Here is a 27,500-nt window from a genome sequence, read left to right as displayed (position 1 = left end):
TATCTCCCTCTCTCCCTCTCTCTCTCTCTCTCTCTCTCTCTCTCCCTCTCTCCCTCTCTCCCTCTCTCTCTCTCTCTCTCTCTCTCTCTCTCTCTCTCTCTCTCTCTCTCTCTCTCTCTCTCTCTCTCTCTCTCTTACTCACGGGACAGGTTGTGTCACAGTACTCGTCCATCCAGCCGGGGGCACAGGTACAGGTTCCATTGCCCGGGTCACAGGCCGCCCCGTTGGCACACAGGCACGTCTGATTACAGTTCAGACCCCAGGTATCACTGGAGCACGAGATGGTACAATCCACACCCTGCCAACCTGGAGAGGACAGGAGGAGTGGGAGGAAGGGTGGCGAGAGGAGAGGGGAACGAGTGTAGCAGGAGAGAATGAGGAAGAAGAGAGGGGAACGAGGGTAGAAGGAGAGAATGAGGAAGAGGAGAGAGGAAAGAGGGTAGAAGGAGAGGATAAGGAAGAGGAGAGGGGAACGAGGGTAGAAGGAGAGAATGAGGAAGAGGAAGAGGAGAGGGGAACGAGGGTAGAAGGAGAGAATGAGGAAGATGAGAGAGGAAAGAGGGTAGAAGGAGAGGATAAGGAAGAGGAGAGGGGAACGAGGGTAGAAGGAGAGAATGAGGAAGAGGAGAGGGGAACGAGGGTGGAAGGAGAGGATGAAGAAGAGGAGAGGGGAAAGAGGGTAGAAGGAGAGAATGAGGAAGAGGAAGAGGAGAGGGGAAAGAGGGTAGAAGGAGAGAATGAGGAAGAGGTTCCAGTTACCGGTCCCTGAAGGATTCCTCAATTCTGAAATCGCAAAATTTTTGACAAAATCAACAATGCTCTCTGCATATTATGTGAGGGCTTGTAAATTTGACCAATCAGCACACTATTTCAGCATAAAACTGACCAATCAGCACACTATTTCAGCAGAGAACTGACCAATCAGCACACTATTTCATCATAAAACTGACCAATCAGCACACTATTACCTCATAAAACAGTCACATCATCGCAATATTATCGCATAAAACGGACCCCATCACCGCAGTACAAGAAGAGGGTTCGCAATTTCAACCAATCACCACACATTTACCTCATAACATGGTTCAATCAAACCAAACGTCAACAATCTGTTTCCGTTGTCATGGTATTCTGTCAATGTCAAAATTGTAGCAGATAAATCCAACAACTGTGCTGAGTGACTGTATGAATGAGCTCTTCAGGAATACAGAACAGATCTACACGGCAGATCTACAACTTCACTATCTACACGGCAGATCTACAACTTCACTCTCTACACGGCAGATCTACAACTTCACTCTCTACACGGCAGATCTACAACTTCACTCTCTGTCCTGCAGATCTACAACTTCACTCTCTACACAGCAGCACAACTTCACTCTCTACACTGCAGATCTACAACTTCACTCTCTGTCCTGCAGATCTACAACTTCACTCTCTACACAGCAGCACAACTTCACTCTCTACACAGCAGCACAACTTCACTCTCTACACTGCAGATCTACAACTTCACCCTCTACACTGCAACACAACTTCACTCTCTACACTGCAAATCTACAACTTCACTCTCTACACTGCAGATCACAACTTCACTCTCTACACTGCAGATCTACAACTTCACTCTCTACACTGCAGATCTACAACTTCACTCTCTGTACTCTATATACTCTCTGTTCTGTACTCTATATACTCTCTGTTCTGTACTCTATTAACTCTATATACTCTCTGTACTGTACTCTATATACTCTCTGTTCTGTACTCTATATACTCTATATACTATCTGTACTGTACTCTATATACTATCTATACTGTACTCTATATACTCTCTATACTGTACTCTATATACTCTATATACTCTCTGTATTGTACTCTATATACTCTCTTTACTGTACTCCCCACCAACAGCCCCAATGGTCAACAATATAATGAGCCCAGACTAAATACAGACAAGGTACAGTGAAATACAGAGTAACTCAGTCCATAACATACAGGGCAAACCCTGACAAACCCTGACCAACCCTGACCAACCCTGACAAACCCTGACCAACCCTGACAAACCCTGACCAACCCTGACAAACCCCTGACCAACCCTGACAAACCCCTGACCAACCCTGACAAACCCCTGACAAACCCCTGACCAACCCTGACAAACCCCTGACCAACCCTGACAAACCCCTGACAAACCCCTGACCATCCCTGACAAACCCCTGACCAACCCTGACAAACCCCTGATAAACCCTGACAAACCCTGACAAACCCTGACCAACCCTGACCAACCCTGACAAACCCTGACCAACCCTGACAAACCCTGACCAACCCTGACAAACCCCTGACCACCCCTGACAAACCCCTGACAAACCCCTGACCAACCCTGACAAACCCCTGACAAACCCCTGACCAACCCTGACAAACCCCTGACCAACCCTGACAAACCCCTGACAAACCCCTGACCATCCCTGACAAACCCCTGACCAACCCTGACAAACCCCTGATAAACCCTGACAAACCCTGACAAACCCTGACAACCCTGACAAACCCTGACCAACCCTGACAAACCCTGACCAACCCTGACAAACCCCTGACCAACCCTGACAAACCCCTGACAAACCCCTGACCAACCCTGACAAACCCCTGACCAACCCTGACAAACCCCTGACAAACCCCTGACCATCCCTGACAAACCCCTGACCAACCCTGACAAACCCCTGATAAACCCTGACAAACCCTGACAAACCCTGACAAACCCTGACCAACCCTGACAAACCCCTGACAAAACCCTGACAAACCCTGACAAACCCTGACCAACCCTGACAAACCCCTGACAAACCCCTGACAAACCCCTGACAAACCCCTGACAAAACCCTGACAATCCCTGACAAACCCCTGACAAACCCTGACAAACCCCTAACAAACCCTGACAAACCCTGACAAACACTGACAATCCCATGACAAACCCTGACAAACCCCTGTCAAACCCCTAACAAACCCTGACAAACCCTGACCAACCCCTGATAAACCCCTGACAAACCCTGACAAACCCCTGACAAACCCCTGACAAAACCCTGACAAACCCTGACAAACCCTGACAAACCCCTGACAAACCCTGACAAACCCCTGACAAAACCCTGACCAACCCTGACAAACCCTGACCAACCCTGACAAACCCTGACAAACCCCTGACAAACCCTGACAAACCCCGACAAACCCCTGACAAACCCCTGACAAACCCTGACAAACCCTGACCAACCCCCCTGCTCAACCAAAATCACATCTCACTCTAAGCTCCACACTCTCACTCCAGAATCAATCACATCTCGCGTCTACAGAACACATGAAACAGATTGTTTATACTCTGTGTGTATGTAGAAGTTATCTGAGCTTTGTCAACTGTAGGATGACGGTTATTATACGTGTATGTAGAAGTTATCTGAGAGCTATACAGTGTAATCAGAGGACTGTGGGACTGAGACAGCCACCCACACTCTCTCTCAGAACTTCTCGGAGCTGAGCGAAGCGTCGTTCCCAGAGATCCACTCTGATGTCTGTCTTTAATTACCCATGATTCCCTGGGAGATTCCAAGCCACGTAAATATTTAAACATGCTGACATTGAGAAGTACTGAAGTAACAGAGGAGTTAAGTTCTTCACTTCTCTCTGTCTCTCTGTCTCTCTCTCTGTATCTCTCTCTCTGTCTCTATGTCTCTCTCTCTCTCTGTCTCTCTATGTCTCTCTCTCTCTCTGTCTCTCTCTGTCTCTCTCTCTCTCTCTGTCTCTCTCTGTCTCTCTCTCTGTCTCTCTCTATGTCTCTCTATGTCTCTCTCTCTCTCTGTCTCTCTATGTCTCTCTCTCTCTATGTCTCTCTATGTCTCTCTCTCTCTCTGTCTCTCTCTGTCTCTCTCTCTGTCTCTCTCTCTGTCTCTATGTCTCTTTCTGTCTCTCTCTCTCTGTCTCTCTCTGTCTCTCTCTCTGTCTCTCTCTCTGTCTCTATGTCTCTCTCTCTCTTTATCTCTCTCCCTCCCTCTCTCTTTATCTCCCTCCCTCTCTCTCTGATGAGAACCTTGTAATAGAGTGCTGATCGTTAGTGTCTCCACATCATTCTAATGGACTATTGATTGATGGGTGGAGTATGTTGATGAGTAGAATGTGATTCGTGGGTTGAGTTTAATGTTCTTGGGTAGGTTCCGTTACACTGCAAAGGGTAATACAGTTACTATAGTTACTACAGCTTGTCTGTCTGTCTGGTAACATAGTTACTATAGTTACTACAGCTTGTCTGTCTGTCTGGTAATATAGTTACTACAACTCGTCTGTCTGTCTGGTAATATAGTTACTATAGTTACTACAGCTTGTCTGTCTGTCTGATAATATAGTTACTATAGATACTACAGCTTGTCTGTCTGTCTGGTAATATAGTTACTATAGTTACTACTGTCTAGTAATATAGTTACTATAGTTACTACAGCTTGTCTGTCTGGTAATATAGTTACTATAGTTACTACAGCAGGTCTGTCTGTCTGGTAATATAGTTACTATAGTTACTACAGCTTGTCTGTCTAGTAATATAGTTACTATAGTTACTACAGCTTGTCTGTCTGGTAATATAGTTACTATAGTTACTACAGCTTGTCTGTCTGTCTAGTAATATAGTTACTATAGTTACTACAGCTTGTCTGTCTGGTAATATAGTTACTATAGTTACTACAGCAGGTCTGTCTGTCTGGTAATATAGTTACTATAGTTACTACAGCTTGTCTGTCTGGTAATATAGTTATTATAGTTACTACAGATTGTCTGTCTGTCTGGTAATATAGTTACTATAGTTACTACAGCTTGTCTGTCTGTCTGGTAATATAGTTACTATAGTTACTACAGCAGGTCTATCTGTCTGGTAATATAGTTACTATAGTTACTACAGCTTGTCTGTCTGGTAATATAGTTACTATAGTTACTACAGCAGGTCTGTCTGTCTGGTAATATAGTTACTATAGTTACTACAGCTTGTCTGTCTGTCTAGTAATATAGTTACTGTAGTTATTACAGCTTGTCTGTCTGGTAATATAGTTACTATAGTTACTACAGCTTGTCTGTCTGTCTAGTAATATAGTTACTATAGTTACTACAGCTTGTCTGTCTGTCTGGTAATATAGTTACTATAGATACTACAGCTTGTCTGTCTGTCTGGTAATATAGTTACTATAGTTACTACAGCTTGTCTGTCTGGTAATATAGTTACTACAGCTTGTCTGTCTGGTAATATAGTTACTATAGTTACTACAGCTTGTCTGTCTGTCTGGTAATATAGTTACTATAGTTACTACAGCTTGTCTGTCTGTCTGGTAATATAGTTACTATAGTTACTACAGCTTGTCTGTCTGGTAATATAGTTACTATAGTTACTACAGCAGGTCTGTCTGTCTGGTAATATAGTTACTATAGTTACTACAGCTTGTCTGTCTGTCTGGTAATATAGTTACTATAGTTACTACAGCAGGTCTGTCTGTCTAGTAATATAGTTACTATAGTTACTACAGCTTGTCTGTCTGTCTGGTAATATAGTTACTATAGTTACTACAGCTTGTCTGTCTGTCTGGTAATATAGTTACTATAGTTACTACAGCTTGTCTGTCTGTCTGGTAATATAGTTACTATAGTTATTACAGCCTGTCTGTCTGTCTGGTAATATAGTTACTATAGTTACTACAGCTTGTCTGTCTAGTAATATAGTTACTATAGTTACTACAGCTTGTCTGTCTGTCTGGTAATATAGTTACTATAGTTACTACAGCTTGTCTGTCTGTCTGGTAATATAGTTACTATAGTTACTACAGCTTGTCTGTCTGTCTGGTAATATAGTTACTATAGTTACTACAGCTTGTCTGTCTGGTAATATAGTTACTATAGTTACTACAGCAGGTCTGTCTGTCTGGTAATATAGTTACTATAGTTACTACAGCTTGTCTGTCTGGTAATATAGTTACTATAGTTACTACAACTCGTCTGTCTGTCTAGTAATATTGTTACTATAGTTACTACAGCTTGTCTGTCTGTCTGGTAATATAGTTACTATAGTTACTACAGCTTGTCTGTCTGGTAATATAGTTACTACAGCTTGTCTGTCTGGTAATATAGTTACTATAGTTACTACAGCTTGTCTGTCTGTCTGGTAATATAGTTACTATAGTTACTACAGCTTGTCTGTCTGTCTGGTAATATAGTTACTATAGTTACTACAGCTTGTCTGTCTGGTAATATAGTTACTATAGTTACTACAGCAGGTCTGTCTGTCTGGTAATATAGTTACTATAGTTACTACAGCTTGTCTGTCTGGTAATATAGTTACTATAGTTACTACAGCAGGTCTGTCTGTTTGGTAATATAGTTACTATAGTTACTACAGCTTGTCTGTCTGTCTGGTAATATAGTTACTATAGTTACTACAGCTTGTCTGTCTAGTAATATAGTTACTATAGTTACTACAGCTTGTCTGTCTGTCTGGTAATATAGTTACTATAGTTACTACAGCTTGTCTGTCTGTCTGGTAATATAGTTACTATAGTTACTACAGCTTGTCTGTCTGTCTGGTAATATAGTTACTATAGTTACTACAGCTTGTATGTCTGGTAATATAGTTACTATAGTTACTACAACTCGTCTGTCTGTCTAGTAATATTGTTACTATAGTTACTACAGCTTGTCTGTCTGTCTGGTAATATAGTTACTATAGTTACTACAGCTTGTCTGTCTGTCTGGTAATATAGTTACTATAGTTACTACAGCCTGTCTGTATGTCTGGTAATATAGTTACTATAGTTACTACAGCTTGTCTGTCTGTCTGGTAATATAGTTACTATAGTTACTACAGCTTGTCTGTCTGGTAATATAGTTACTTTAGTTACTACAGGATGTTTGTCTGTTTGGTAATATAGTTACTATAGTTACTACAGCTTGTCTGTCTGGTAATATAGTTACTACAGCTTGTCTGTCTGTCTGGTAATATAGTTACTATAGTTACTACAGCTTGTCTGTCTGTCTGGTAATATAGTTACTATAGATACTACAGCTTGTCTGTCTGTCTGGTAATATAGTTACTATAGTTACTACAGCTTGTCTGTCTGGTAATATAGTTACTAGAGTTACTACAGCTTGTCTGTCTGGTAATATAGTTACTATAGTTACTACAGCTTGTCTGTCTGTCTGGTAATATAGTTACTATAGTTACTACAGCTTGTCTGTCTGGTAATATAGTTACTATAGTTACTACAGCTTGTCTGTCTAGTAATACAGTTACTATAGTTACTACAGCTTGTCTGTCTGTCTGTTACTATAGTTACTACAGCTTGTCCATCTGTCTGGTAATATAGTTACTATAGTTACTACAGCTTGTCTGTCTGTCTGGTAATATAGTTACTATAGTTACTACAGCTTGTCTGTCTGGTAATATAGTTACTATAGTTACTACAGGATGTTTGTCTGTCTGGTAATACAGTTAATATAGTTACTACAGCTTGTCTGTCTAGTAATACAGTTACTATAGTTACTACAGCTTGTCTGTCTGTCTGTTACTATAGTTACTACAGCTTGTCCATCTTTCTGGTAATATAGTTACTATAGTTACTACAGCTTGTCTGTCTGTCTGGTAATATAGTTACTATAGTTACTACAGCTTGTCTGTCTGTCTGGTAATATAGTTACTATAGTTATTACAGCCTGTCTGTCTGTCTGGTAATATAGTTACTATAGTTATTACAGCCTGTCTGTCTGTCTGGTAATATAGCTACTATAGTTACTACAGCTTGTCTGTCTGTCTGGTAATATAGTTACTATAGTTACTACAGCTTGTCTGTCTGTCTGGTAATATAGTTACTATAGTTATTACAGCCTGTCTGTCTGTCTGGTAATATAGCTACTATAGTTACTACAGCTTGTCTGTCTGTCTGGTAATATAGTTACTATAGTTACTACAGCTTGTCTGTCTAGTAATATAGTTACTATAGTTACTACAGCTTGTCTGTCTGTCTGGTAATATAGTTACTATAGTTACTACAGCTTGTCTGTCTGTCTAGTAATATAGTTACTATAGTTACTACAGCTTGTCTGTCTGTCTGGTAATATAGTTACTATAGATACTACAGCTTGTCTGTCTGTCTGGTAATATAGTTACTATAGTTACTACAGCTTGTCTGTCTGGTAATATAGTTACTAGAGTTACTACAGCTTGTCTGTCTGGTAATATAGTTACTATAGTTACTACAGCTTGTCTGTCTTTCTGGTAATATAGTTACTATAGTTACTACAGCTTGTCTGTCTGTCTGGTAATATAGTTACTATAGTTACTACAGCTTGTCTGTCTGTCTGGTAATATAGTTACTATAGTTATTACAGCCTGTCTGTCTGTCTGGTAATATAGTTACTATAGTTACTACAGCTTGTCTGTCTGTCTGGTAATATAGTTACTAGAGTTACTACAGCTTGTCTGTCTGTCTGGTAATATAGTTACTATAGTTATTACAGCCTGTCTGTCTGTCTGGTAATATAGTTACTATAGTTACTACAACTCGTCTGTCTGTCTAGTAATATTGTTACTATAGTTACTGCAGCTCGTCTGTCTGTCTGGTAATATAGTTACTATAGTTACTACAGCTTGTCTGTCTGGTAATATAGTTACTATAGTTACTACAACTTGTCTGTCTGTCTGGTAATATAGTTACTATAGTTACTACAGCTTGTCTGTCTGTCTAGTAATATAGTTACTATAGTTACTACAGCAGGTCTGTCTGTCTGGTAATATAGTTACTATAGTTACTACAACTTGTCTGTCTGTCTGGTAATATAGTTACTATAGTTACTACAGCTTGTCTGTCTGGTAATATAGTTACTAGAGTTACTACAGCTTGTCTGTCTGTCTGGTAATATAGTTACTATAGTTACTACAGCTTGTCTGTCTGTCTGGTAATATTGTTACTACAGTTACTGCAGCTCGTCTGTCTGTCTGGTAATATAGTTACTATAGTTACTACAGCTTGTCTGTCTGGTAATATAGTTACTATAGTTACTACAGCTTGTCTGTCTGGTAATATAGTTACTACAACTTGTCTGTCTGTTAATATAGTTACTATAGTTACTTCAGCTTGTCTGTCTGTCTGGTAATATAGTTACTATAGTTACTACAGCTTGTCTGTCTGTCTGGTAATATAGTTACTATAGTTACTACAACTTGTCTGTCTGGTAATATAGTTACTATAGTTACTACAGCAGGTCTGTCTGTCTGGTAATATAGTTACTAACACTTGTCTGTCTGTATGGTAATATAGTTACTATAGTTACTACAGCTTGTCTGTCTGGTAATATAGTTACTATAGTTACTACAGCTTGTCTGTCTGTCTGGTAATATAGTTACTATAGTTACTACAGCTTGTCTGTCTGGTAATATAGTTACTGTAGTTACTACAGCAGGTCTGTCTGTCTGGTAATATAGTTACTATAGTTACTTCAGCTTGTCTGTCTGTCTGGTAATATAGTTATTATAGTTACTACAGATTGTCTGTCTGTCTGGTAATATAGTTACTATAGTTACTACAGCAGGTCTGTCTGTCTGGTAATATAGTTACTATAGTTACTTCAGCTTGTCTGTCTGTCTGGTAATATAGTTACTATAGTTACTACAGCTTGTCTGTCTGGTAATATAGTTACTATAGTTACTACAGCTTGTCTGTCTAGTAATATAGTTACTATAGTTACTACAGCTCGTCTGTCTGGTAATATAGTTACTACAGATTGTCTGTCTGTCTGGTAATATAGTTACTATAGTTACTACAGCAGGTCTGTCTGTCTGGTAATATAGTTACTATAGTTACTACAGCTCGTCTGTCTGGTAATATAGTTACTACAGATTGTCTGTCTGTCTGGTAATATAGTTACTATAGTTACTACAACTTGTCTGTCTGTCTGTTAATATAGTTACTAGAACGTGTCTGTCTGTCTGGTAATATAGTTACTATAGTTACTACAACTTGTCTGTCTGGTAATATAGTTACTATAGTTACTACAGCTTGTCTGTCTGTTAATATAGTTACTAGAACGTGTCTGTCTGTCTGGTAATATAGTTACTATAGTTACTACAACTTGTCTGTCTGGTAATATAGTTACTATAGTTACTACAGCTTGTCTGTCTGTCTGGTAATATAGTTACACTAGTTACTACAGCTTGTCTGTCTGTCTGGTAATATAGTTACTATAGTTACTACAGCTTGTCTGTCTGTCTGGTAATATAGTTACTATAGTTACTACAGCTTGTCTGTCTGTCTGGTAATATAGTTACTATAGTTACTACAGCAGGTCTGTCTGTCTGGTAATATAGTTAATATAGTTACTACAACATGTCTGTCTGTCTGTCTAGTAATATAAGTTACTGCAACTTGTCTGTCTGTCTGGTAATATAGTTACTAGAACGTGTCTGTCTGTCTAGTAATATAGTTGTCATCATTGAGATTCTATTGAATTACTAGAGGGGCTACATCATCAACCCTCAAAGTTCCAGAATGTGGTGAAAATGGCAGCCATATTGGTCAGGGAGAAATCCAAACCAGTCTAATTGTAGAACTAGCCTCTTTAACTAGGGCTCCAGAGTGGCGCAGTGGTCGATGGCACTGCATCTCAGTGCTAGAGGCGCCACTACAGACCCTGGTTCGGTTCCAGGCTGTATCACAACCGGCCATGATTGGGAGTCCCATAGGGCGGCACACAATTGGCCCAGCGTTGGCCGGGGTAGGCTGTCATTGTAGGAGTTTTTCTAGCCACCGTGCTTCTACACCTGCATTGCTTGCTGTTTGGGGTTTTAGGCTGGGTTTCTGTACAGCACTTTGAGATATCAGCTGATGTACGAAGGGCTATATAAATACATTTGATTTGATTTGATTTGTTCTTAATTGACTTGCCTGGTTAAATTAAGGTTAAATAAAAGATCTGTAAACAGTCCATAAATGTCTAAATTTCTGTTTTCTTGGAAAGCTGTGAGTGCTGTTATATAATACCAAATCAGTACTAGTTGCATTTACAACTTGTCTAAGTCCTGTCATCAACTGATGTCAGCGTGTGGCTGTGGATTGACAGAATTGTTTGAATTGAATGTTGTCATATTGGCAGTTAAAAATGTATGAAATCATTCCTCTAAAAATGTCTGGCTAGCTAGCTAACAACATACAACGCAGATACATTCTTAAAGAGAGAGAAAAGAGAGAGAGAGAGAGGAGAGAAGGAAAGAGCGAGATATGACAGTATTCAGGGTACAGTACCTTCTCTGCACATGCAGGATCCGTCGATGTGTGAGCAGGCGATCTGGTTGTGACAGGAACAGGGAGAGGAACAGTTGGCCCCATACACCCCAGCAGGACAGGTCAGAGAACAGTCATCACCCTGAGAGAGAGAGAGAGAGAGAGAGAGAGAGAGAGACAGAGAGAGAGAGAGAGAGAGAGAGAGACAGAGAGAGAGAGAGAGACAGACAGACAGACAGAGAGGGAGGGAGAGAGAGGGAGAGAGAAGAGACAGACAGACAGAGACAGACAGACAGAGAGAGAGAGTGAGCAAGAGAGACATAGCGATGGAGACAGAGAGAGAGAGACAGACAGAGAGACAGAGAGAGAGAGAGAGAGAGAGACAGAGAGAGAGAGACAGAGAGAGAGAGAGACAGAGAGAGAGAGAGAGAGAGAGAGAGGGAGACAGACAGACAGACAGACAGACAGACAGACAGACAGACAGAGGGAGGGAGAGAGACAGAGAGACAGAGAGAGAGAGGGAGGGAGAGAGAGGGAGAGAGAAGAGACAGACAGACAGAGACAGACAGACAGAGAGAGAGAGAGAGAGACAGAGAGACAGAGAGAGAGAGGGAGGGAGAGAGAGGGAGAGAGAAGAGACAGACAGACAGAGACAGACAGACAGACAGAGAGTGAGCAAGAGAGACAGAGAATGAGACATACTTTTTTTTAAACTTTCTTTCTTTAATGATACATCCTCATTTCATTAAAACCTCACCACTACCGCCCGCCCCCGCCCCCCCTTTAAAAACAAATATCCCCTATTCTAAGACTCACCTTGCCCTGAACCCCACGATACAAAACAACACACCACAATAACCAAAAACCTCAACACTTCTACAGCCGTACATCCAACCCGTCTTCCCCACCCGACACACCACATCTCCTGAAACATCTCCACACTGTTTAGCATTTTACACAACTCAAATTCCACCCTAAGGCGCGCAGAGGCCTTCCCATTCAACAATAGTAAAGGGTCTGTTATCCCCCCCACCTTTGACCCTGTTCCTCCTCGTTCGCAAAAATAGACAACTTTGACTGAGCAAACATTTGGCCTTCTCCTTATTTGAAGAGCTGTACCCCATTATAAATATCCCAACAGTGAACTCCACCCCCGAACCACTCACACACACATTCCAATAATGACATTAACCTGGCGCACATACAGTGCCTTGCGAAAGTATTCGGCCCCCTTGAACTTTGCGACCTTTTGCCACATTTCAGGCTTCAAACATAAAGATATAAAACTGTATTTTTTTTGTGAAGAATCAACAACAAGTGGGACACAATCATGAAGTGGAACGACATTTATTGGATATTTCAAACTTTTTTAACAAATCAAAAACTGAAAAATTGACTGTAGAAAACCCATGATGCACAGTTTCACTCATGACACAGAAAGGACACCCCAGTCCAACTCTCGGGTCGACCCGTGCCAACCAGCTGTTACTGTCCAGGGCTCCATGTAGAACCCTCCACTGGAGGTCCCCTGACCTCTTTGGTACTGGGGGTTTGTAGAGCCCCCTCCATCTAAAACCCACCATACTCTCCTCCCTACATAGCCCCTGCCACTGATGTGCCTTCACTCCTGGTAGGCTCCTAATGTTCCTCACCTTAACACAGAGGTTGTAGAGGGCTTTAACCTCCCACCCCCTCAAACTCCCCCAGGCCATCAAACTCCCCCAGGGTCCTCCCGACCCCCTTGCCAGTCCCCAGTCTCTGCAGTCACCTGCTGTGGTGGCAACATTGGTGGCTCCTCCCCCTTTTGGCCGCTCGAACACCCCCCTTACCGGCTCAGACAGGGCCTCCTGGACCTCCTCCAGGAATCTCCCCAACAGCCTAAGAGACGTTATTCCTGTTTATTAAGCATTTCATGGCTACAGACGTGAGTGATACGGGTCGGTAGTCACTTAGGCAGGTTACCTTAGTGTTCTTGGGCACAGAGACTATGGTGGTCTGCTTGAAACATGTTGGTATTACAGACTCAGACAGGGAGAGGTTGAAAATGTCAGTGAAGACACTTGCCAGTTGGTCAGCGCATGCTCGGAGTACACATCCTGATAATCTGTCTGGCCCTGCGGTCTTGTGAATGTTGACCTGTTTAAAGGTCTTACTCACATCGGCTGCGGAGAGTGTGATCATACAGTCGTCCAGAACAGCTGATGATCTCATGCATGTTTCAGTGTTACTTGCCTCGAAGCGAGTATAGAAGTGATCTAACACGTCTGGTAGACTTGTGTCACTGGGCAGCTCTCGGCTGTGCTTCCCTTTGTAGTCTGTAATGGTTTGCAAGCCCTGCCAAACCCGACGAGCGTCGGAGCCAGTGTAGTACGATTCAATCTTAGTCCTGTATTGACACTTTGCCTGTTTGATGGTTAGTCTGAGGGCATAGCGGGATTTCTTATAAACTTCCGGGTTTGATTCCCGCTCCTTGAAAGTGGCAGCTCTACCCTTTAGCTCAGTGCAGATGTTGCCTGTAATCCATGGCTTCTGGTTGGGGTATGTACGTACAGTCACTGTGGGGACGACATCCTCGATGCACTTATTAATGACGTCCCTTAACACTCCCACTGAGCCTGAATGAGGCTCCTCCCAATTTCTGTCTTTCGTAAAAATCCATTGTGCAGTTCCAGTCCCCGCGACCACCAGCGTCTCCTCAGGCGCTACCTGCGAGAGTTCCTGTCTAAGACACCCAAACAGACGCTCCCTCTCCCTCCCTGTGTTAGGCGCATACACATTTATAAGGACAAAACCCCTAGTTGTTAATTTCTGCTTTTACAACAAGCAGTCTACCCCTACACACCTCCTTTGAGGAGCACATTTTTACTGCCAGCCCCGGTGCAAAAAAGACCCCTGCACTTATATTTGTCCCATGGCTCAGCACACTTACCCCTTTTCCACCAGAGACCCCAATCGACTTCATTCACCACATCATTATGCATCTCCTGCAGAAACAACACCTTTACTTTTGTTTTGTTTTACATATTCACCCAAAATACTCCTCTTTCCCACATCTCTGGCGCCATTTATATTGAGCGGGCCTACCCAAAGAGACTCCATAAGAAGTGGGAGAAAAGGCAGCAAAGAAAGAGACCAATAGCAAAGCTCAAAAAGCCCCAGTGCCAGAAGGAAACTATACATCTAAACAGTGTCTGAAGGTAGACTCAACTCCATCTCCTGACTAGACCCAGCCTCATCTACACTACCATCCATAGTCTGACTAGACCCAGCCTCATCTACACCACCCTCCGTAACCTGACTAGACCCAGCCTCATCTACACCACCCTCCGTAACCTGACTAGACCCAGCCTCATCTACCCCACCATCTCTAGCCTGACTAGACCCAGCCTCTGCTACCCCACCATCCATAGCCTGACTAGGCCCACCCTAAGCTACCCCACCATCTCTAGCCTGACTAGACCCAGCCTCATCTACCCCACCATCTCTAGCCTGACTAGACCCAGCCTCATCTACCCCACCATCTCTAGCCTGACTAGACCCAGCCTCATCTACCCCACCATCTCTAGCCTGACTAGACCCAGCCTCCGCTACCCCACCATCCATAATCTGACTAGACCTAGCCTCCGCTACCCCACCATCCATAATCTGACTAGACCTAGCCTCCGCTACCCCACCATCCATAATTTGACTAGACCTAGCCTCCGCTACCCCACCATCTCTAGCCTGACTAGACCCAGCCTCATCTACCCCACCATCTCTAGCCTGACTAGACCCAGCCTCATCTACCCCACCATCTCTAGCCTGACTAGACCCAGCCTCATCTACCCCACCATCTCTAGCCTGACTAGACCCAGCCTCCGCTACCCCACCATCTCTAGCCTGACTAGACCCAGCCTCAGCTACCCCACCATCTCTAGCCTGACTAGACCCAGCCTCATCTACCCCACCATCTCTAGCCTGACTAGACCCAGCCTCAGCTACCCCACCATCTCTAGCCTGACTAGACCCCGCCTCTTCTACCCCACCATCTCTAGCCTGACTAGACCCAGCCTCATCTACCCCACCATCTCTAGCCTGACTAGACCCAGCCTCATCTACCCCACCATCTCTAGCCTGACTAGACCCAGCCTCCGCTACCCCACCATCTCTAGCCTGACTAGACCCAGCCTCATCTACCCCACCATCTCTAGCCTGACTAGACCCAGCCTCATCTACCCCACCATCTCTAGCCTGACTAGACCCAGCCTCAGCTACCCCACCATCTCTAGCCTGACTAGACCCAGCCTCTTCTACCCCACCATCTCTAGCCTGACTAGACCCAGCCTCATCTACCCCACCATCTCTAGCCTGACTAGACCCAGCCTCCGCTACCCCACCATCCATAATCTGACTAGACCTAGCCCTGTACCCTCACCTTGTCTACAGCGTTTATGTGGACACGCAAAGCTCTTATGCCCCAAATCCGCACACTCAAAACACCGTAGACAATCTGTGCTGGCGAACCCTGTAGAGCCCCTCCCCCTGCCTCACTTTAAAATGCAGATTTAACTGTTATCGTAGTTCAGAAACATGAATATTCCGGTAGGAAACAACATGCTCAACGGTGTCTGCCTGGAAACCTGCCGACAGTACAGGAACAACAACTCAGCTTTTTCCTGATCTGATCGTCCGTAATAAACGGAGGCAGATTCACAACTACAGCCCTGGTCGAAGGAGTCGGAAGAGGAGAAATCAGCAACAACACGAATATTCCACTAGCAGTCAGCCTGTTCAATAAATGTACTATTTTCATGAACACAACCACAACTTTGTTAACACTGGATGCAGAATGTATAAATTCAGCTCCTACCTGTCCACCGACCACGAGCAGAACCTCTTCCAAATTAACTCCATTCTCAGGAACACACCTGAATCCATGACGTATCGACAGCGTCTCCTCCGCCGCTAGGCTGTGAAGCCATCGCTCACACCTCGCCGTTCAAACCCCAGGAAACTAAAACTCCGTCCCGTTCCTCCCTAACTTTGAACGAAAATAGTGGGTACAGCTAAACCACCGTTAACCCTCCACCATAAAAAATAAAAAATACCAAGAAAAAAAGCATGAATGTATGGACAGAGCCCTCCACACTGCCTCTCAACTACAAACACTCCCAGCATGCACTGAGAGAGACAGAGCCCTCCACACTGCCTCTCAACTACAAACACTCCCAGCATGCACTGAGAGAGACAGAGCCCTCCACACTGCCTCTCAACTACAAACACTCCCAGCATGCACTGAGAGAGACAGAGCCCTCCACACTGCCTCTCAACTACAAACACTCCCAGCATGCACTGAGAGAGACAGAGCCCTCCACACTGCCTCTCAACTACAAACACTCCCAGCATGCACTGAGAGAGACAGAGCCCTCCACACTGCCTCTCAACTACAAACACTCCCAGCATGCACTGAGAGAGACAGAGCCCTCCACACTGCCTCTCAACTACAAACACTCCCAGCATGCACTGAGAGAGACAGAGAGAGACAGAGAGACATAGAATGAGAGAGAGAAAGGGAGAGAGAGAGAGACATAGAGAGAGACAGAGAAAGACAGAGACATAGAATGAGAGAGAGAAAGAGAGAGACAGAGAGAGAAAGAGACAGAGAGAGAGACAGAGACACAGAGAGACAGAGACAGATAAAGACAGAGAGACAGAGAGAGACAGAGACAGAGACACAGAGAGACAGAGAAAGACAGAGAGACAGAGAGACATAGAGCGAGAGAGACAGAGAGACAGAGAGCGACAGAAAGAGACAGAGAGACAGAGAGAGACAGAGAGAGCGACAGAGACAGAGAGAGAGAGACAGAGAGAGCGACAGAGAGCGACAGAGAGACAGAGAGACAGAGAGAGACAGAGAGAGAGAGAGAGAGAGAGCGACAGAGAGACAGAGAGACAGAGAGAGACAGAGAGAGACAGAGAGAGAGGTAGTTTCCCTGTTTCCACAAGCGATATTTTAATAAGACCTCAGTGAAACTTTAACAATGTTTGGATCAATATGTTCCCTCCTAAATCAAAAGTTAGTTTGAAGTTTTCAAGCCTCAAAATGTGATCTAAAGTTGAGATGAGTTCATTTTCCACACCATCTGTTGTTGTTGTTTTTTTTAGATACATATTTGTCTGAATCCCCAATGAATGGGAAATATAGGCAGCGTCTAATTCAATGATTTTAGACTGATTCATTTGGGATTCAGATGTAAAGTTGGATCCACGTTCACGCAGCAGATGGCATGAAACACAGACGCTCATCTCAACACTACACCACGTTTGAGGTCTGAAAACATCTGACGAACTTTTACTTTGGAGTCAACGGCCCTTTTCAACCCAGACACGCTGTACATGTTCCCCGGGACAGACCAACAAGCAAATCTACAGACTACAGTGTTGCTTTGATCGCAACGTGAACTCCCTGTGAAGTCCATAGATCTACTGTGGTATTCTAGTCTGTAATCTCTCCTTTCTTCTCTAAGGACACAACAATCTACTGTGGTATTCTAGTCTGTAATCTCTCCTTTCTTCTCTAAGGATACAGCAATCTACTGTGGTATTCTAGTCTGTAATCTCTCCTTTCTTCTCTGAGGATACAACGATCTACTGTGGTATTCTAGTCTGTAATCTCTCCTTTCTTCTCTGAGGATACAACGATCTACTGTGGTATTCTAGTCTGTAATCTCTCCTTTCTTCTCTGAGGATACAACGATCTACTGTGGTATTCTAGTCTGTAATCTCTCCTTTCTTCTCTGAGGATACAACAATCTACTGTGGTATTCTAGTCTGTAATCTCTCCTTTCTTCTCTAAGGATACAGCAATCTACTGTGGTATTCTAGTCTGAAATCTCTCCTTTCTTCTCTAAGGACACAACAATCTACTGTGGTATTCTAGTCTGAAATCTCTCCTTTCTTCTCTGAGGATACAACGATCTACTGTGGTATTCTAGTCTGTAATCTCTCCTTTCTTCTCTAAGGACAGAACAATCTACTGTGGTATTCTAGTCTGTAATCTCTCCTTTCTTCTCTAAGGATACAACGATCTACTGTGGTATTCTAGTCTGTAATCTCTCCTTTCTTCTCTAAGGATACAACGATCTACTGTGGTATTCTAGTCTGTAATCTCTCCTTTCTTCTCTAAAGATACAACAATCTACTGTGGTATTCTAGTCTGTAATCTCTCCTTTCTTCTCTAAAGATACAACAATCTACTGTGGTATTCTAGTCTGTAATCTCTCCTTTCTTCTCTAAGGACAGAACAATCTACTGTGGTATTCTAGTCTGTAATCTCTCCTTTCTTCTCTAAGGATAAAAGGATGAGTATAAAGCATTACCATGTTGACTGATTGTGTTGACTGATTGTGTTGACTGATTGTGTTGACTGATCGTGTTGACTGATCGTGTTGACTGTTCGTGTTGACTGTTCATGTTGACTGTTCGTGTTGACTGATCGTGTTGACTGATTGTGTTGACTGATTGTGTTGACTGTTCGTGTTGACTGTTCGTGTTGACTGTTCGTGTTGACTGATCGTGTTGACTGATCGGGTTGACTGGTCGTGTTGACTGATCGTGTTGACTGATCGTGTTGACTGGTCGTGTTGACTGATCGTGTTGACTGTTCATGTTGACTGATCGTGTTGACTGATCGAGTTGATGATTTATGCATTGAAGTAAATTGGTGTCAGTCTGCGACCCAGGACATTCAGAACACACACAGACTGAGCTGTCCTGTCAACCTCAGTGGTCTATCAGTGTGACTAGATTACTCAGTATTACTCAGGTTACTGACACGTTACAACAACTACAGTACGCTGGCAGACCACAGAGACATAACGCTCAGCACGAACCATTCTGGAGCTTGGAGTAATTCATAGATAAACAACTATTGACTAAATGAAAACAATAAACATTAGGTCTAAAGGCTGTTCCTACACTGCGTCGTAGGCTTGTGTTTCCTGAGTAAATCTGAGATCCACTATTAGTACATAATCCCAGTACATAATCCCAGTACATAATCCCAGTACATAATCCCAGTGCATAATCCCAGTACATAATCCCAGTGCATAATCCCAGTACATAATCCCAGTGCATAATCCCAGTACATAATCCCAGTACATAATCCCAGTACATAATCCCAGTACATAATCCCAGTACATAATCCCAGTACATAATGCCAGTATATAATGCCAGTATATACTGCCAGTATATAACGCCAGTATATAATGCCAGTATATAATACCAGTATACAATGCCAGTACATAATGCCAGTATATAATGCAAGTATATAATGCCAGTACATAATGCCAGAATATAATACCAGTATATAATGCCAGTATATAATGCCAGTATATAATGCAAGTATATCATGCCAGTACATAATGCCAGTATATAATGCAAGTATATAATGCCAGTATATAATGCCAGTATATAATACCAGTATATAATGCCAGTATATAATGCCAGTATATAATGCCAGTATATAACGCCAGTATATAATGCCAGTATATAATGCCAGTATATAATGCAAGTATATCATGCCAGTACATAATGCCAGTATATAATGCAAGTATATAATGCCAGTATATAATGCCAGTATATAATGCCAGTATATAATGCCAGTATATAATGCCAGTATATAATGCCAGTATATAACGCCAGTATATAATGCCAGTATATAATACCAGTATATAATGCCAGTATATAATACCAGTATATAAATATAATGCCAGTATATAATGCCAGTATATAATACCAGTACATAATGCCAGTATATAATGCCAGTATATAATACCAGTATATAATGCCAGTATATAATGCCAGTATATAATGCCAGTATATAATGCCAGTATATAATACCAGTATATAATACCAGTATATAATACCAGTATATAATGCCAGTATATAATACCAGTCTATAATACCAGTATATAATGCCAGTATATAATGCCAGTATATAATACCAGTATATAATGCCAGTATATAATTCCAGTATATAATACCAGTATATAATACCAGTATATAATGCCAGTATATAATACCAGTATATAATGCCAGTATATAATGCCAGTATATAATACCAGTATATAATGCCAGTATATAATACCAGTATATAATGACAGTATATAATGCCAGTATATAATACCAGTATATAATACCAGTATATAATGCCAGTATATAATACCAGTCTATAATACCAGTATATAATGCCAGTATATAATGCCAGTATATAATACCAGTATATAATGCCAGTATATAATACCAGTATATAATACCAGTATATAATACCAGTATATAATGCCAGTATATAATGCCAGTATATAATGCCAGTATATAATACCAGTATATAATGCCAGTATATAATGCCAGTATATAATACCAGTATATAATGCCAGTATATAATGCCAGTATATAATACCAGTATATAATGCCAGTATATAATGCCAGTATATAATACCAGTATATAATGCCAGTATATAATAACAGTATATAATACCAGTATATAATGCCAGTATATAATGCCAGTATATAATGCCAGTATATACTACCAGTATATAATGCCAGTATATAATACCAGTATATAATACCAGTATATAATGCCAGTATATAATGCCAGTATATAATACCAGTATATAATACCAGTATATAATGCCAGTATATAATGCCAGTATATAATACCAGTATATAATGCCAGTATATAATGCCAGTATATAATACCAGTATATAATGCCAGTATATAATGCCAGTATATAATGCCAGTATATAATACCAGTATATAATGCCAGTATATAATACCAGTATATAATACCAGTATATAATGCCAGTATACATGGAACATGTCAGACATGTCAAAGAACAGTAGTATTTGGGGACGTCCCTCTCCTCTCCTCTCCTCTCCTCTCATCTCTTTTATTTCATTTTCTCGTCTGCTCTCCTCTCCTGCTCTCTCCTCTTCTCTCCTCTCCTCCGCTCGTCTCCTCTCCTCTCCTCTCATCTCTTTTATTTTATTTTCTCGTCTGCTCTCCTCTCCTGCTCTCTCCTCTTCTCTCCTCTCCTCCGCTCGTCTCCTCTCCTCTCCTCCGCTCGTCTCCGCTCGTCTCCTCTCCTCTCCTCTCCTCTCCTCTCCTCTCCTCTCCTCTCCTCTCCTCTCCTCTCCTCTCCTACCATCCCCTCTCCTCTCCTCTCCTCTCCTCCCCTCCTCTCCTCTCCTCTCCTCTCCTCTCCTCTCCTCTCCTCTCCTCTCCTCTGGGAATCTCTCTATGACACTCCTTTGAGCAGGACCTCCACCTACAGTACAGCACTGTGCTGATTCAATTAATTATGAACCATGTCGAATTAAGACAGCAGACCCCCCCCCCCCCCCCCCCCCACCAACCCTATGTCTTGTAATTACCCTTCATCTAATATTCACAAAATTAAACAAACGAAGAGACGGAAGAAAAAGATGAGTGTTAGAAAGAGAGTGAGGTAGTTAAAGAAAGAGACGACTATAGTAGTGTTCAGTAGATGGTAGTCCTGGAGAAAGCACTAGAGATGACTACAGTAGTGTTCAGTAGATGGTAGTCCTGGAGAAAGCACTAGAGATGACTACAGTAGTGTTCAGTAGATGGTAGTCCTGGAGAAAGCACTAGAGATGACTACAGTAGTGTTCAGTAGATGGTAGTCCTGGAGAAAGCACTAGAGATGACTACAGTAGTGTTCAGTAGATGGTAGTCCTGGAGAAAGCACTAAAGATGACTACAGTAGTGTTCAGTAGATGGTAGTCCTGGAGAAAGCACTAGAGATGACTACAGTAGTGTTCAGTAGATGGTAGTCCTGGAGAAAGCACTAGAGATGACTACAGTAGTGTTCAGTAGATGGTAGTCCTGGAGAAAGCACTAGAGATGACTACAGTAGTGTTCAGTAGATGGTAGTCCTGGAGAAAGCACTAGAGATGACTACAGTAGTGTTCAGTAGATGGTAGTCCTGGAGAAAGCACTAGAGATGACTACAGTAGTGTTCAGTAGATGGTAGTCCTGGAGAAAGCACTAGAGATGACTACAGTAGTGTTCAGTAGATGGTAGTCCTGGAGAAAGCACTAGAGATGACTACAGTAGTGTTCAGTAGATGGTAGTCCTGGCGAAAGCACTAGAGATGACTACAGTAGTGTTCAGTAGATGGTAGTCCTGGAGAAAGCACTAGAGATGACTACAGTAGTGTTCAGTAGATGGTAGTCCTGGAGAAAGCACTAGAGATGACTACAGTAGTGTTCAGTAGATGGTAGTCCTGGAGAAAGCACTAGAGACGACTACAGTAGTGTTCAGTAGATGGTAGTCCTGGAGAAAGCACTAGAGATGACTACAGTAGTGTTCAGTAGATGGTAGTCCTGGAGAAAGCACTAGAGATGACTACAGTAGTGTTCAGTAGATGTCAATGGAAGAGATGTGTGTGTGTGTGCGTGCGTGCGAGCGTGCGTGTGTGTGTGTGTGTGTGTGTGTGTGTGTGTGTGTGTGTGTGTGTGTGCGAGACAGTCTAGCTGATTGACAGTCATATGATGGATTCTGTTAAATGATAACATATTTCAAGTTAAACTGTAGTTTGTTTGTATCCTGTTTAGTGAATGATTACTGTGAGTATTAATGGAGTTTTGCCATGAAACTGTCCGTATGCTAATTTAGAAAAGTTGTCCTAATCAGAGAAGAGGACATTTCCTAGGATCAGAGAGCAGGGTCAGGCCTAGAATGAAGATGGACGGGTTGGGATTCTGACAGCTGGCTAAATAAAGAGAGGACCATGGACATTCTACACAGAGAGAGGACATTTCCTAGGATCAGAGAGCAGGGTCAGGCCTAGAATGAAGATGGACGGGTTGGGATTCTGACAGCTGGCTAAATAAAGAGAGGACCATGGACATTCTACACAGAGAGAGGACATTTCCTAGGATCAGAGAGCAGGGTCAGGCCTAGAATGAAGATGGACGGGTTGGGATTCTGACAGCTGGCTAAATAAAGAGAGGACCATGGACATTCTACAGAGAGAGAGAGGACCATGGACATTCTACAGAGAGAGAGGACCATGGACATTCTACAAAGAGAGGACCATGGACATTCCACAGAGAGAGGACCATGGACATTCTACAGAGAGAGGACCATGGACATTCTACAGAGAGAGAGGACCATGGACATTCTACAAAGAGAGGACCATGGACATTCTACAGAGAGAGAGGACAATGGACATTCTACAGAGAGAGAGGACAATGGACATTCTACAGAGAGAGGACCATGGACATTCTACAGAGAGAGGACCATGGACATTCTACAGAGAGAGAGGATCATGGACATTCTACAGAGAGAGAGGACAATGGACATTCTACAGAGAGAGGACCATGGACATTCTACAGAGAGAGGACCATGGACATTCTACAGAGAGAGAGGATCATGGACATTCTACAGAGAGAGGAACATGGACATTCTACAGAGAGAGGACCATGGACATTCTACAGAGAGAGGGCCATGGACATTCCAGAGAGAGAGAGGACCATGGACATTCCAGAGAGAGAGAGGACCATGGACATTCCAGAGAGAGAGAAGACCATGGACATTCTACAAAGAGGACATTCCATGGACATTCTACAAAGAGAGGACCATGGACATTCCAGAGAGAGAGAGGACCATGGACATTCTACAGAGAGAAGACCATGGACATTCTACAAAGAGAGGACCATGGACATTCTACAAAGAGAGGACCATGGACATTCTACAAAGAGAGGACCATGGACATTCCAGAGAGAGAGAGGACCATGGACATTCTACAGAGAGAAGACCATGGACATTCTACAAAAAGAGGACCATGGACATTCTACAAAGAGAGAGGACCATGGACATTCTACAGAGAGAGGACCATGGACATTCTACAGAGAGAGGACCATGGACATTCTACAGAGAGAGAGGACCATGGACATTCTACAGAGAGAGGACCATGGACATTCTACAGAGAGAGAGGACCATGGACATTCTACAGAGAGAGGACCATGGACATTCTACAGAGAGAGAGGACCATGGACATTCTACAGAGAGAGGACCATGGACATTCTACAGAGAGAGAGGACCATGGACATTCTACAGAGAGAGGACCATGGACATTCTACAGAGAGAGGACCATGGACATTCTACAAAGAGAGGACCATGGACATTCTACAGAGAGAGGACCATGGACATTCTACAGAGAGAGAGGACCATGGACATTCTACAGAGAGAGGACCATGGACATTCTACAAAGAGAGAGGACCATGGACATTCTACAGAGAGAGGACCATGGACATTCTACAGAGAGGGGACCATGGACATTCTACAGAGAGAGGACCATGGACATTCTACAGAGAGAGAGGACCATGGACATTCTACAGAGAGAGAGGACCATGGACATTCTACAGAGAGAGAGGACCATGGACATTCTACAGAGAGAGGACCATGGACATTCTACAGAGAGAGGACCATGGACATTCTACAGAGAGAGGACCATGGACATTCTACAGAGAGAGGACCATGGACATTCTACAAAGAGAGGACCATGGACATTCTACAGAGAGAGGACCATGGACATTCTACAGAGAGAGGACCATGGACATTCTACAAAGAGAGGACCATGGACATTCTACAGAGAGAGGACCATGGACATTCTACAGAGAGAGAGGACCATGGACATTCTACAGAGAGAGGACCATGGACATTCTACAAAGAGAGAGGACCATGGACATTCTACAGAGAGAGGACCATGGACATTCTACAGAGAGGGGACCATGGACATTCTACAGAGAGAGGACCATGGACATTCTACAGAGAGAGAGGACCATGGACATTCTACAGAGAGAGAGGACCATGGACATTCTACAGAGAGAGAGGACCATGGACATTCTACAGAGAGAGGACCATGGACATTCTACAGAGAGAGGACCATGGACATTCTACAGAGAGAGGACCATGGACATTCTACAGAGAGAGGACCATGGACATTCTACAGAGAGAGGACCATGGACATTCTACAGAGAGAGGACCATGGACATTCTACAGGGGAAAGGAGGGGAAACTCACTGGGGTTATAAAATGGATAGCTGGGGAGGTGACACCTACAAGGGAAGAGTATAAAATGGATAGCTGGGGAGGTGACTCCTACAAGGGAAGAGTATAAAATGGATTGCTGGGGAGGTGACTCCTACAAGGGAAGAGTATAAAATGGATAGCTGGGGAGGTGACTCCTACAAGGGAAGAGTATAAAATGGATAGCTGGGGAGGTGACTCCTACAAGGGAAGAGTATAAAATGGATAGCTGGGGAGGTGACTCCTACAAGGGAAGAGTATAAAATGAATAGCTGGGGAGGTGACTCCTACAAGGGAAGAGTATAAAATGGATAGCTGGGGAGGTGACTCCTACAAGGGAAGAGTATAAAATGGATAGCTGGGGAGGTGACTCCTACAAGGGAAGAGTATAAAATGGATAGCTGGGGAGGTGACTCCTACAAGGGAAGAGTATAAAATGGATTGCTGGGGAGGTGACTCCTACAAGGGAAGAGTATAAAATGGATAGCTGGGGAGGTGACTCCTACAAGGGAAGAGTATAAAATGGATTGCTGGGGAGGTGACTCCTACAAGGGAAGAGTATAAAATGGATAGCTGGGGAGGTGACTCCTACAAGGGAAGAGTATAAAATGGATTGCTGGGGAGGTGACTCCTACAAGGGAAGAGTATAAAATGGATAGCTGGGGAGGTGACTCCTACAAGGGAAGAGTATAAAATGGATTGCTGGGGAGGTGACTCCTACAAGGGAAGAGTATAAAATGGATTGCTGGGGAGGTGACTCCTACAAGGGAAGAGTATAAAATGGATAGCTGGGGAGGTGACTCCTACAAGGGAAGAGTATAAAATGTGTTGTGTAACTTTCTAAACGGGGGCACTCAGCTGACAGCATCCTGGGTAATAAACACTTTTCTCTGGAGCTTTTGGTCTCAGTTCCTTATTGCAAAGAGGTTACAGTAGTCTTCTACTGTTTAACACAGAGTTACATCATCCCGCTTCACCAAACAGCCTTGATGCTCTCATCTGTCTATGATACACTTTCTCTAACTGTGTGTGTGTGTGTGTGTGTGTGTGTGTGTGTGTGTGTGTGTGTGTGTGTGTGTATTTGTGTGTGTGTGTGTGTGCGTGTGTGCGTGTGTGTTTGCGTGCGTGCGTGCGTGCATGTGTGTGTGTGTGTTTGCGTGCGTGCGTGCGTGCATGTGCGTGTGTGTGTGTGTGTTTGCGTGTGTGTGTGTGTGTGTGTGTGTGTGTGTGTGTGTGTGAGCGCAGTGGTGGAAAAAGTATCCAATTTGTCAAACTTGAGTAAAAGTAAAGATACCTTAATAGAAAATGACTCAAGTAAAAGTGTAAGTCACCCAGTAAAATACTACTTGAGTAAAAGTCTAAAAGTATTTGGTTTTAAATATACTTAAGTATCAAAAATAAGTATAAAAAAATGTAAAATTATATAAAGCAAACCAGGCGGCATCATTTTCTTGTGTTTTTAATTTACAAATAGCCAGGGGCACGCTCCAACACCCAGACATCATTTACAAACCAAGCATGTGTTTAGTGAGTCCACCAGATCAGAGGCTGTAGGGACGACCAGGGATGTTCTGTTTAAGTGTGTGGATTGAACCATTTTCCTGTCCTGCTAAACATTCAAAATGTAACGGCTACATTCAGGTGTCAGGGAAAATGTATGGAGTAAAAAATACATTATTTTCTTTAGGAATGTAAGGACGTTAAAGTTGTCAAATATAGAAATACAGTGAGGCCTCAGACTGTTCCTCTCCTCCTCTCCTCTCTGTCTGTTAACAGACTGTTCCTCTCCTCCTCTCCTCTCTGTCTGTTAACAGACTGTTCCTCTCCTCCTCTCCTCTCTGTCTGTTAACAGACTGTTCCTCTCCTCCTCTCCTCTGTCTGTTAACAGACTGTTCCTCTCCTCCTCTCCTCTCTGTCTGTTAACAGACTGTTCCTCTCCTCCTCTCCTCTGTCTGTTAACAGACTGTTCCTCTCCTCCTCTCCTCTGTCTGTTAACAGACTGTTCCTCTCCTCCTCTCCTCTCTGTCTGTTAACAGACTGTTCCTCTCCTCCTCTTCTCTCTGTCTGTTAACAGACTGTTCCTCTCCTCTCTGTCTGTTAACAGACTGTTCCTCTCCTCCTCTCCTCTCTGTCT

The 27,500-nt window shown here is 43.0% G+C and overlaps 1 protein-coding gene across 1 annotated transcript in view; it reads right to left on the bottom strand.

Moving 5' to 3' along the window:
- LOC118964977 (multiple epidermal growth factor-like domains protein 11) overlaps nucleotides 1-27,500 on the bottom strand; it is a 280,070-nt gene that overhangs the window by 57,829 nt on the left and 194,741 nt on the right. Inside the window, exons 12-13 of the mRNA XM_036981545.1 lie at nucleotides 11,292-11,412; nucleotides 143-306 (exon numbers count right to left, since the gene is read on the bottom strand). Of these exons, the coding sequence (XP_036837440.1) occupies nucleotides 143-306; nucleotides 11,292-11,412 (285 nt within the window). The remainder of the gene's footprint in view (nucleotides 1-142; nucleotides 307-11,291; nucleotides 11,413-27,500) is intronic.

Source organism: Oncorhynchus mykiss, chromosome 6, assembly GCF_013265735.2.
Source record: "Oncorhynchus mykiss isolate Arlee chromosome 6, USDA_OmykA_1.1, whole genome shotgun sequence".
In the NCBI taxonomy this organism is placed as follows: Eukaryota; Metazoa; Chordata; class Actinopteri; order Salmoniformes; family Salmonidae; genus Oncorhynchus; species Oncorhynchus mykiss.
The sequence above is the reverse complement of the archived record's forward strand: the minus strand, read 5'-3'. Positions and strand labels throughout refer to the sequence as shown.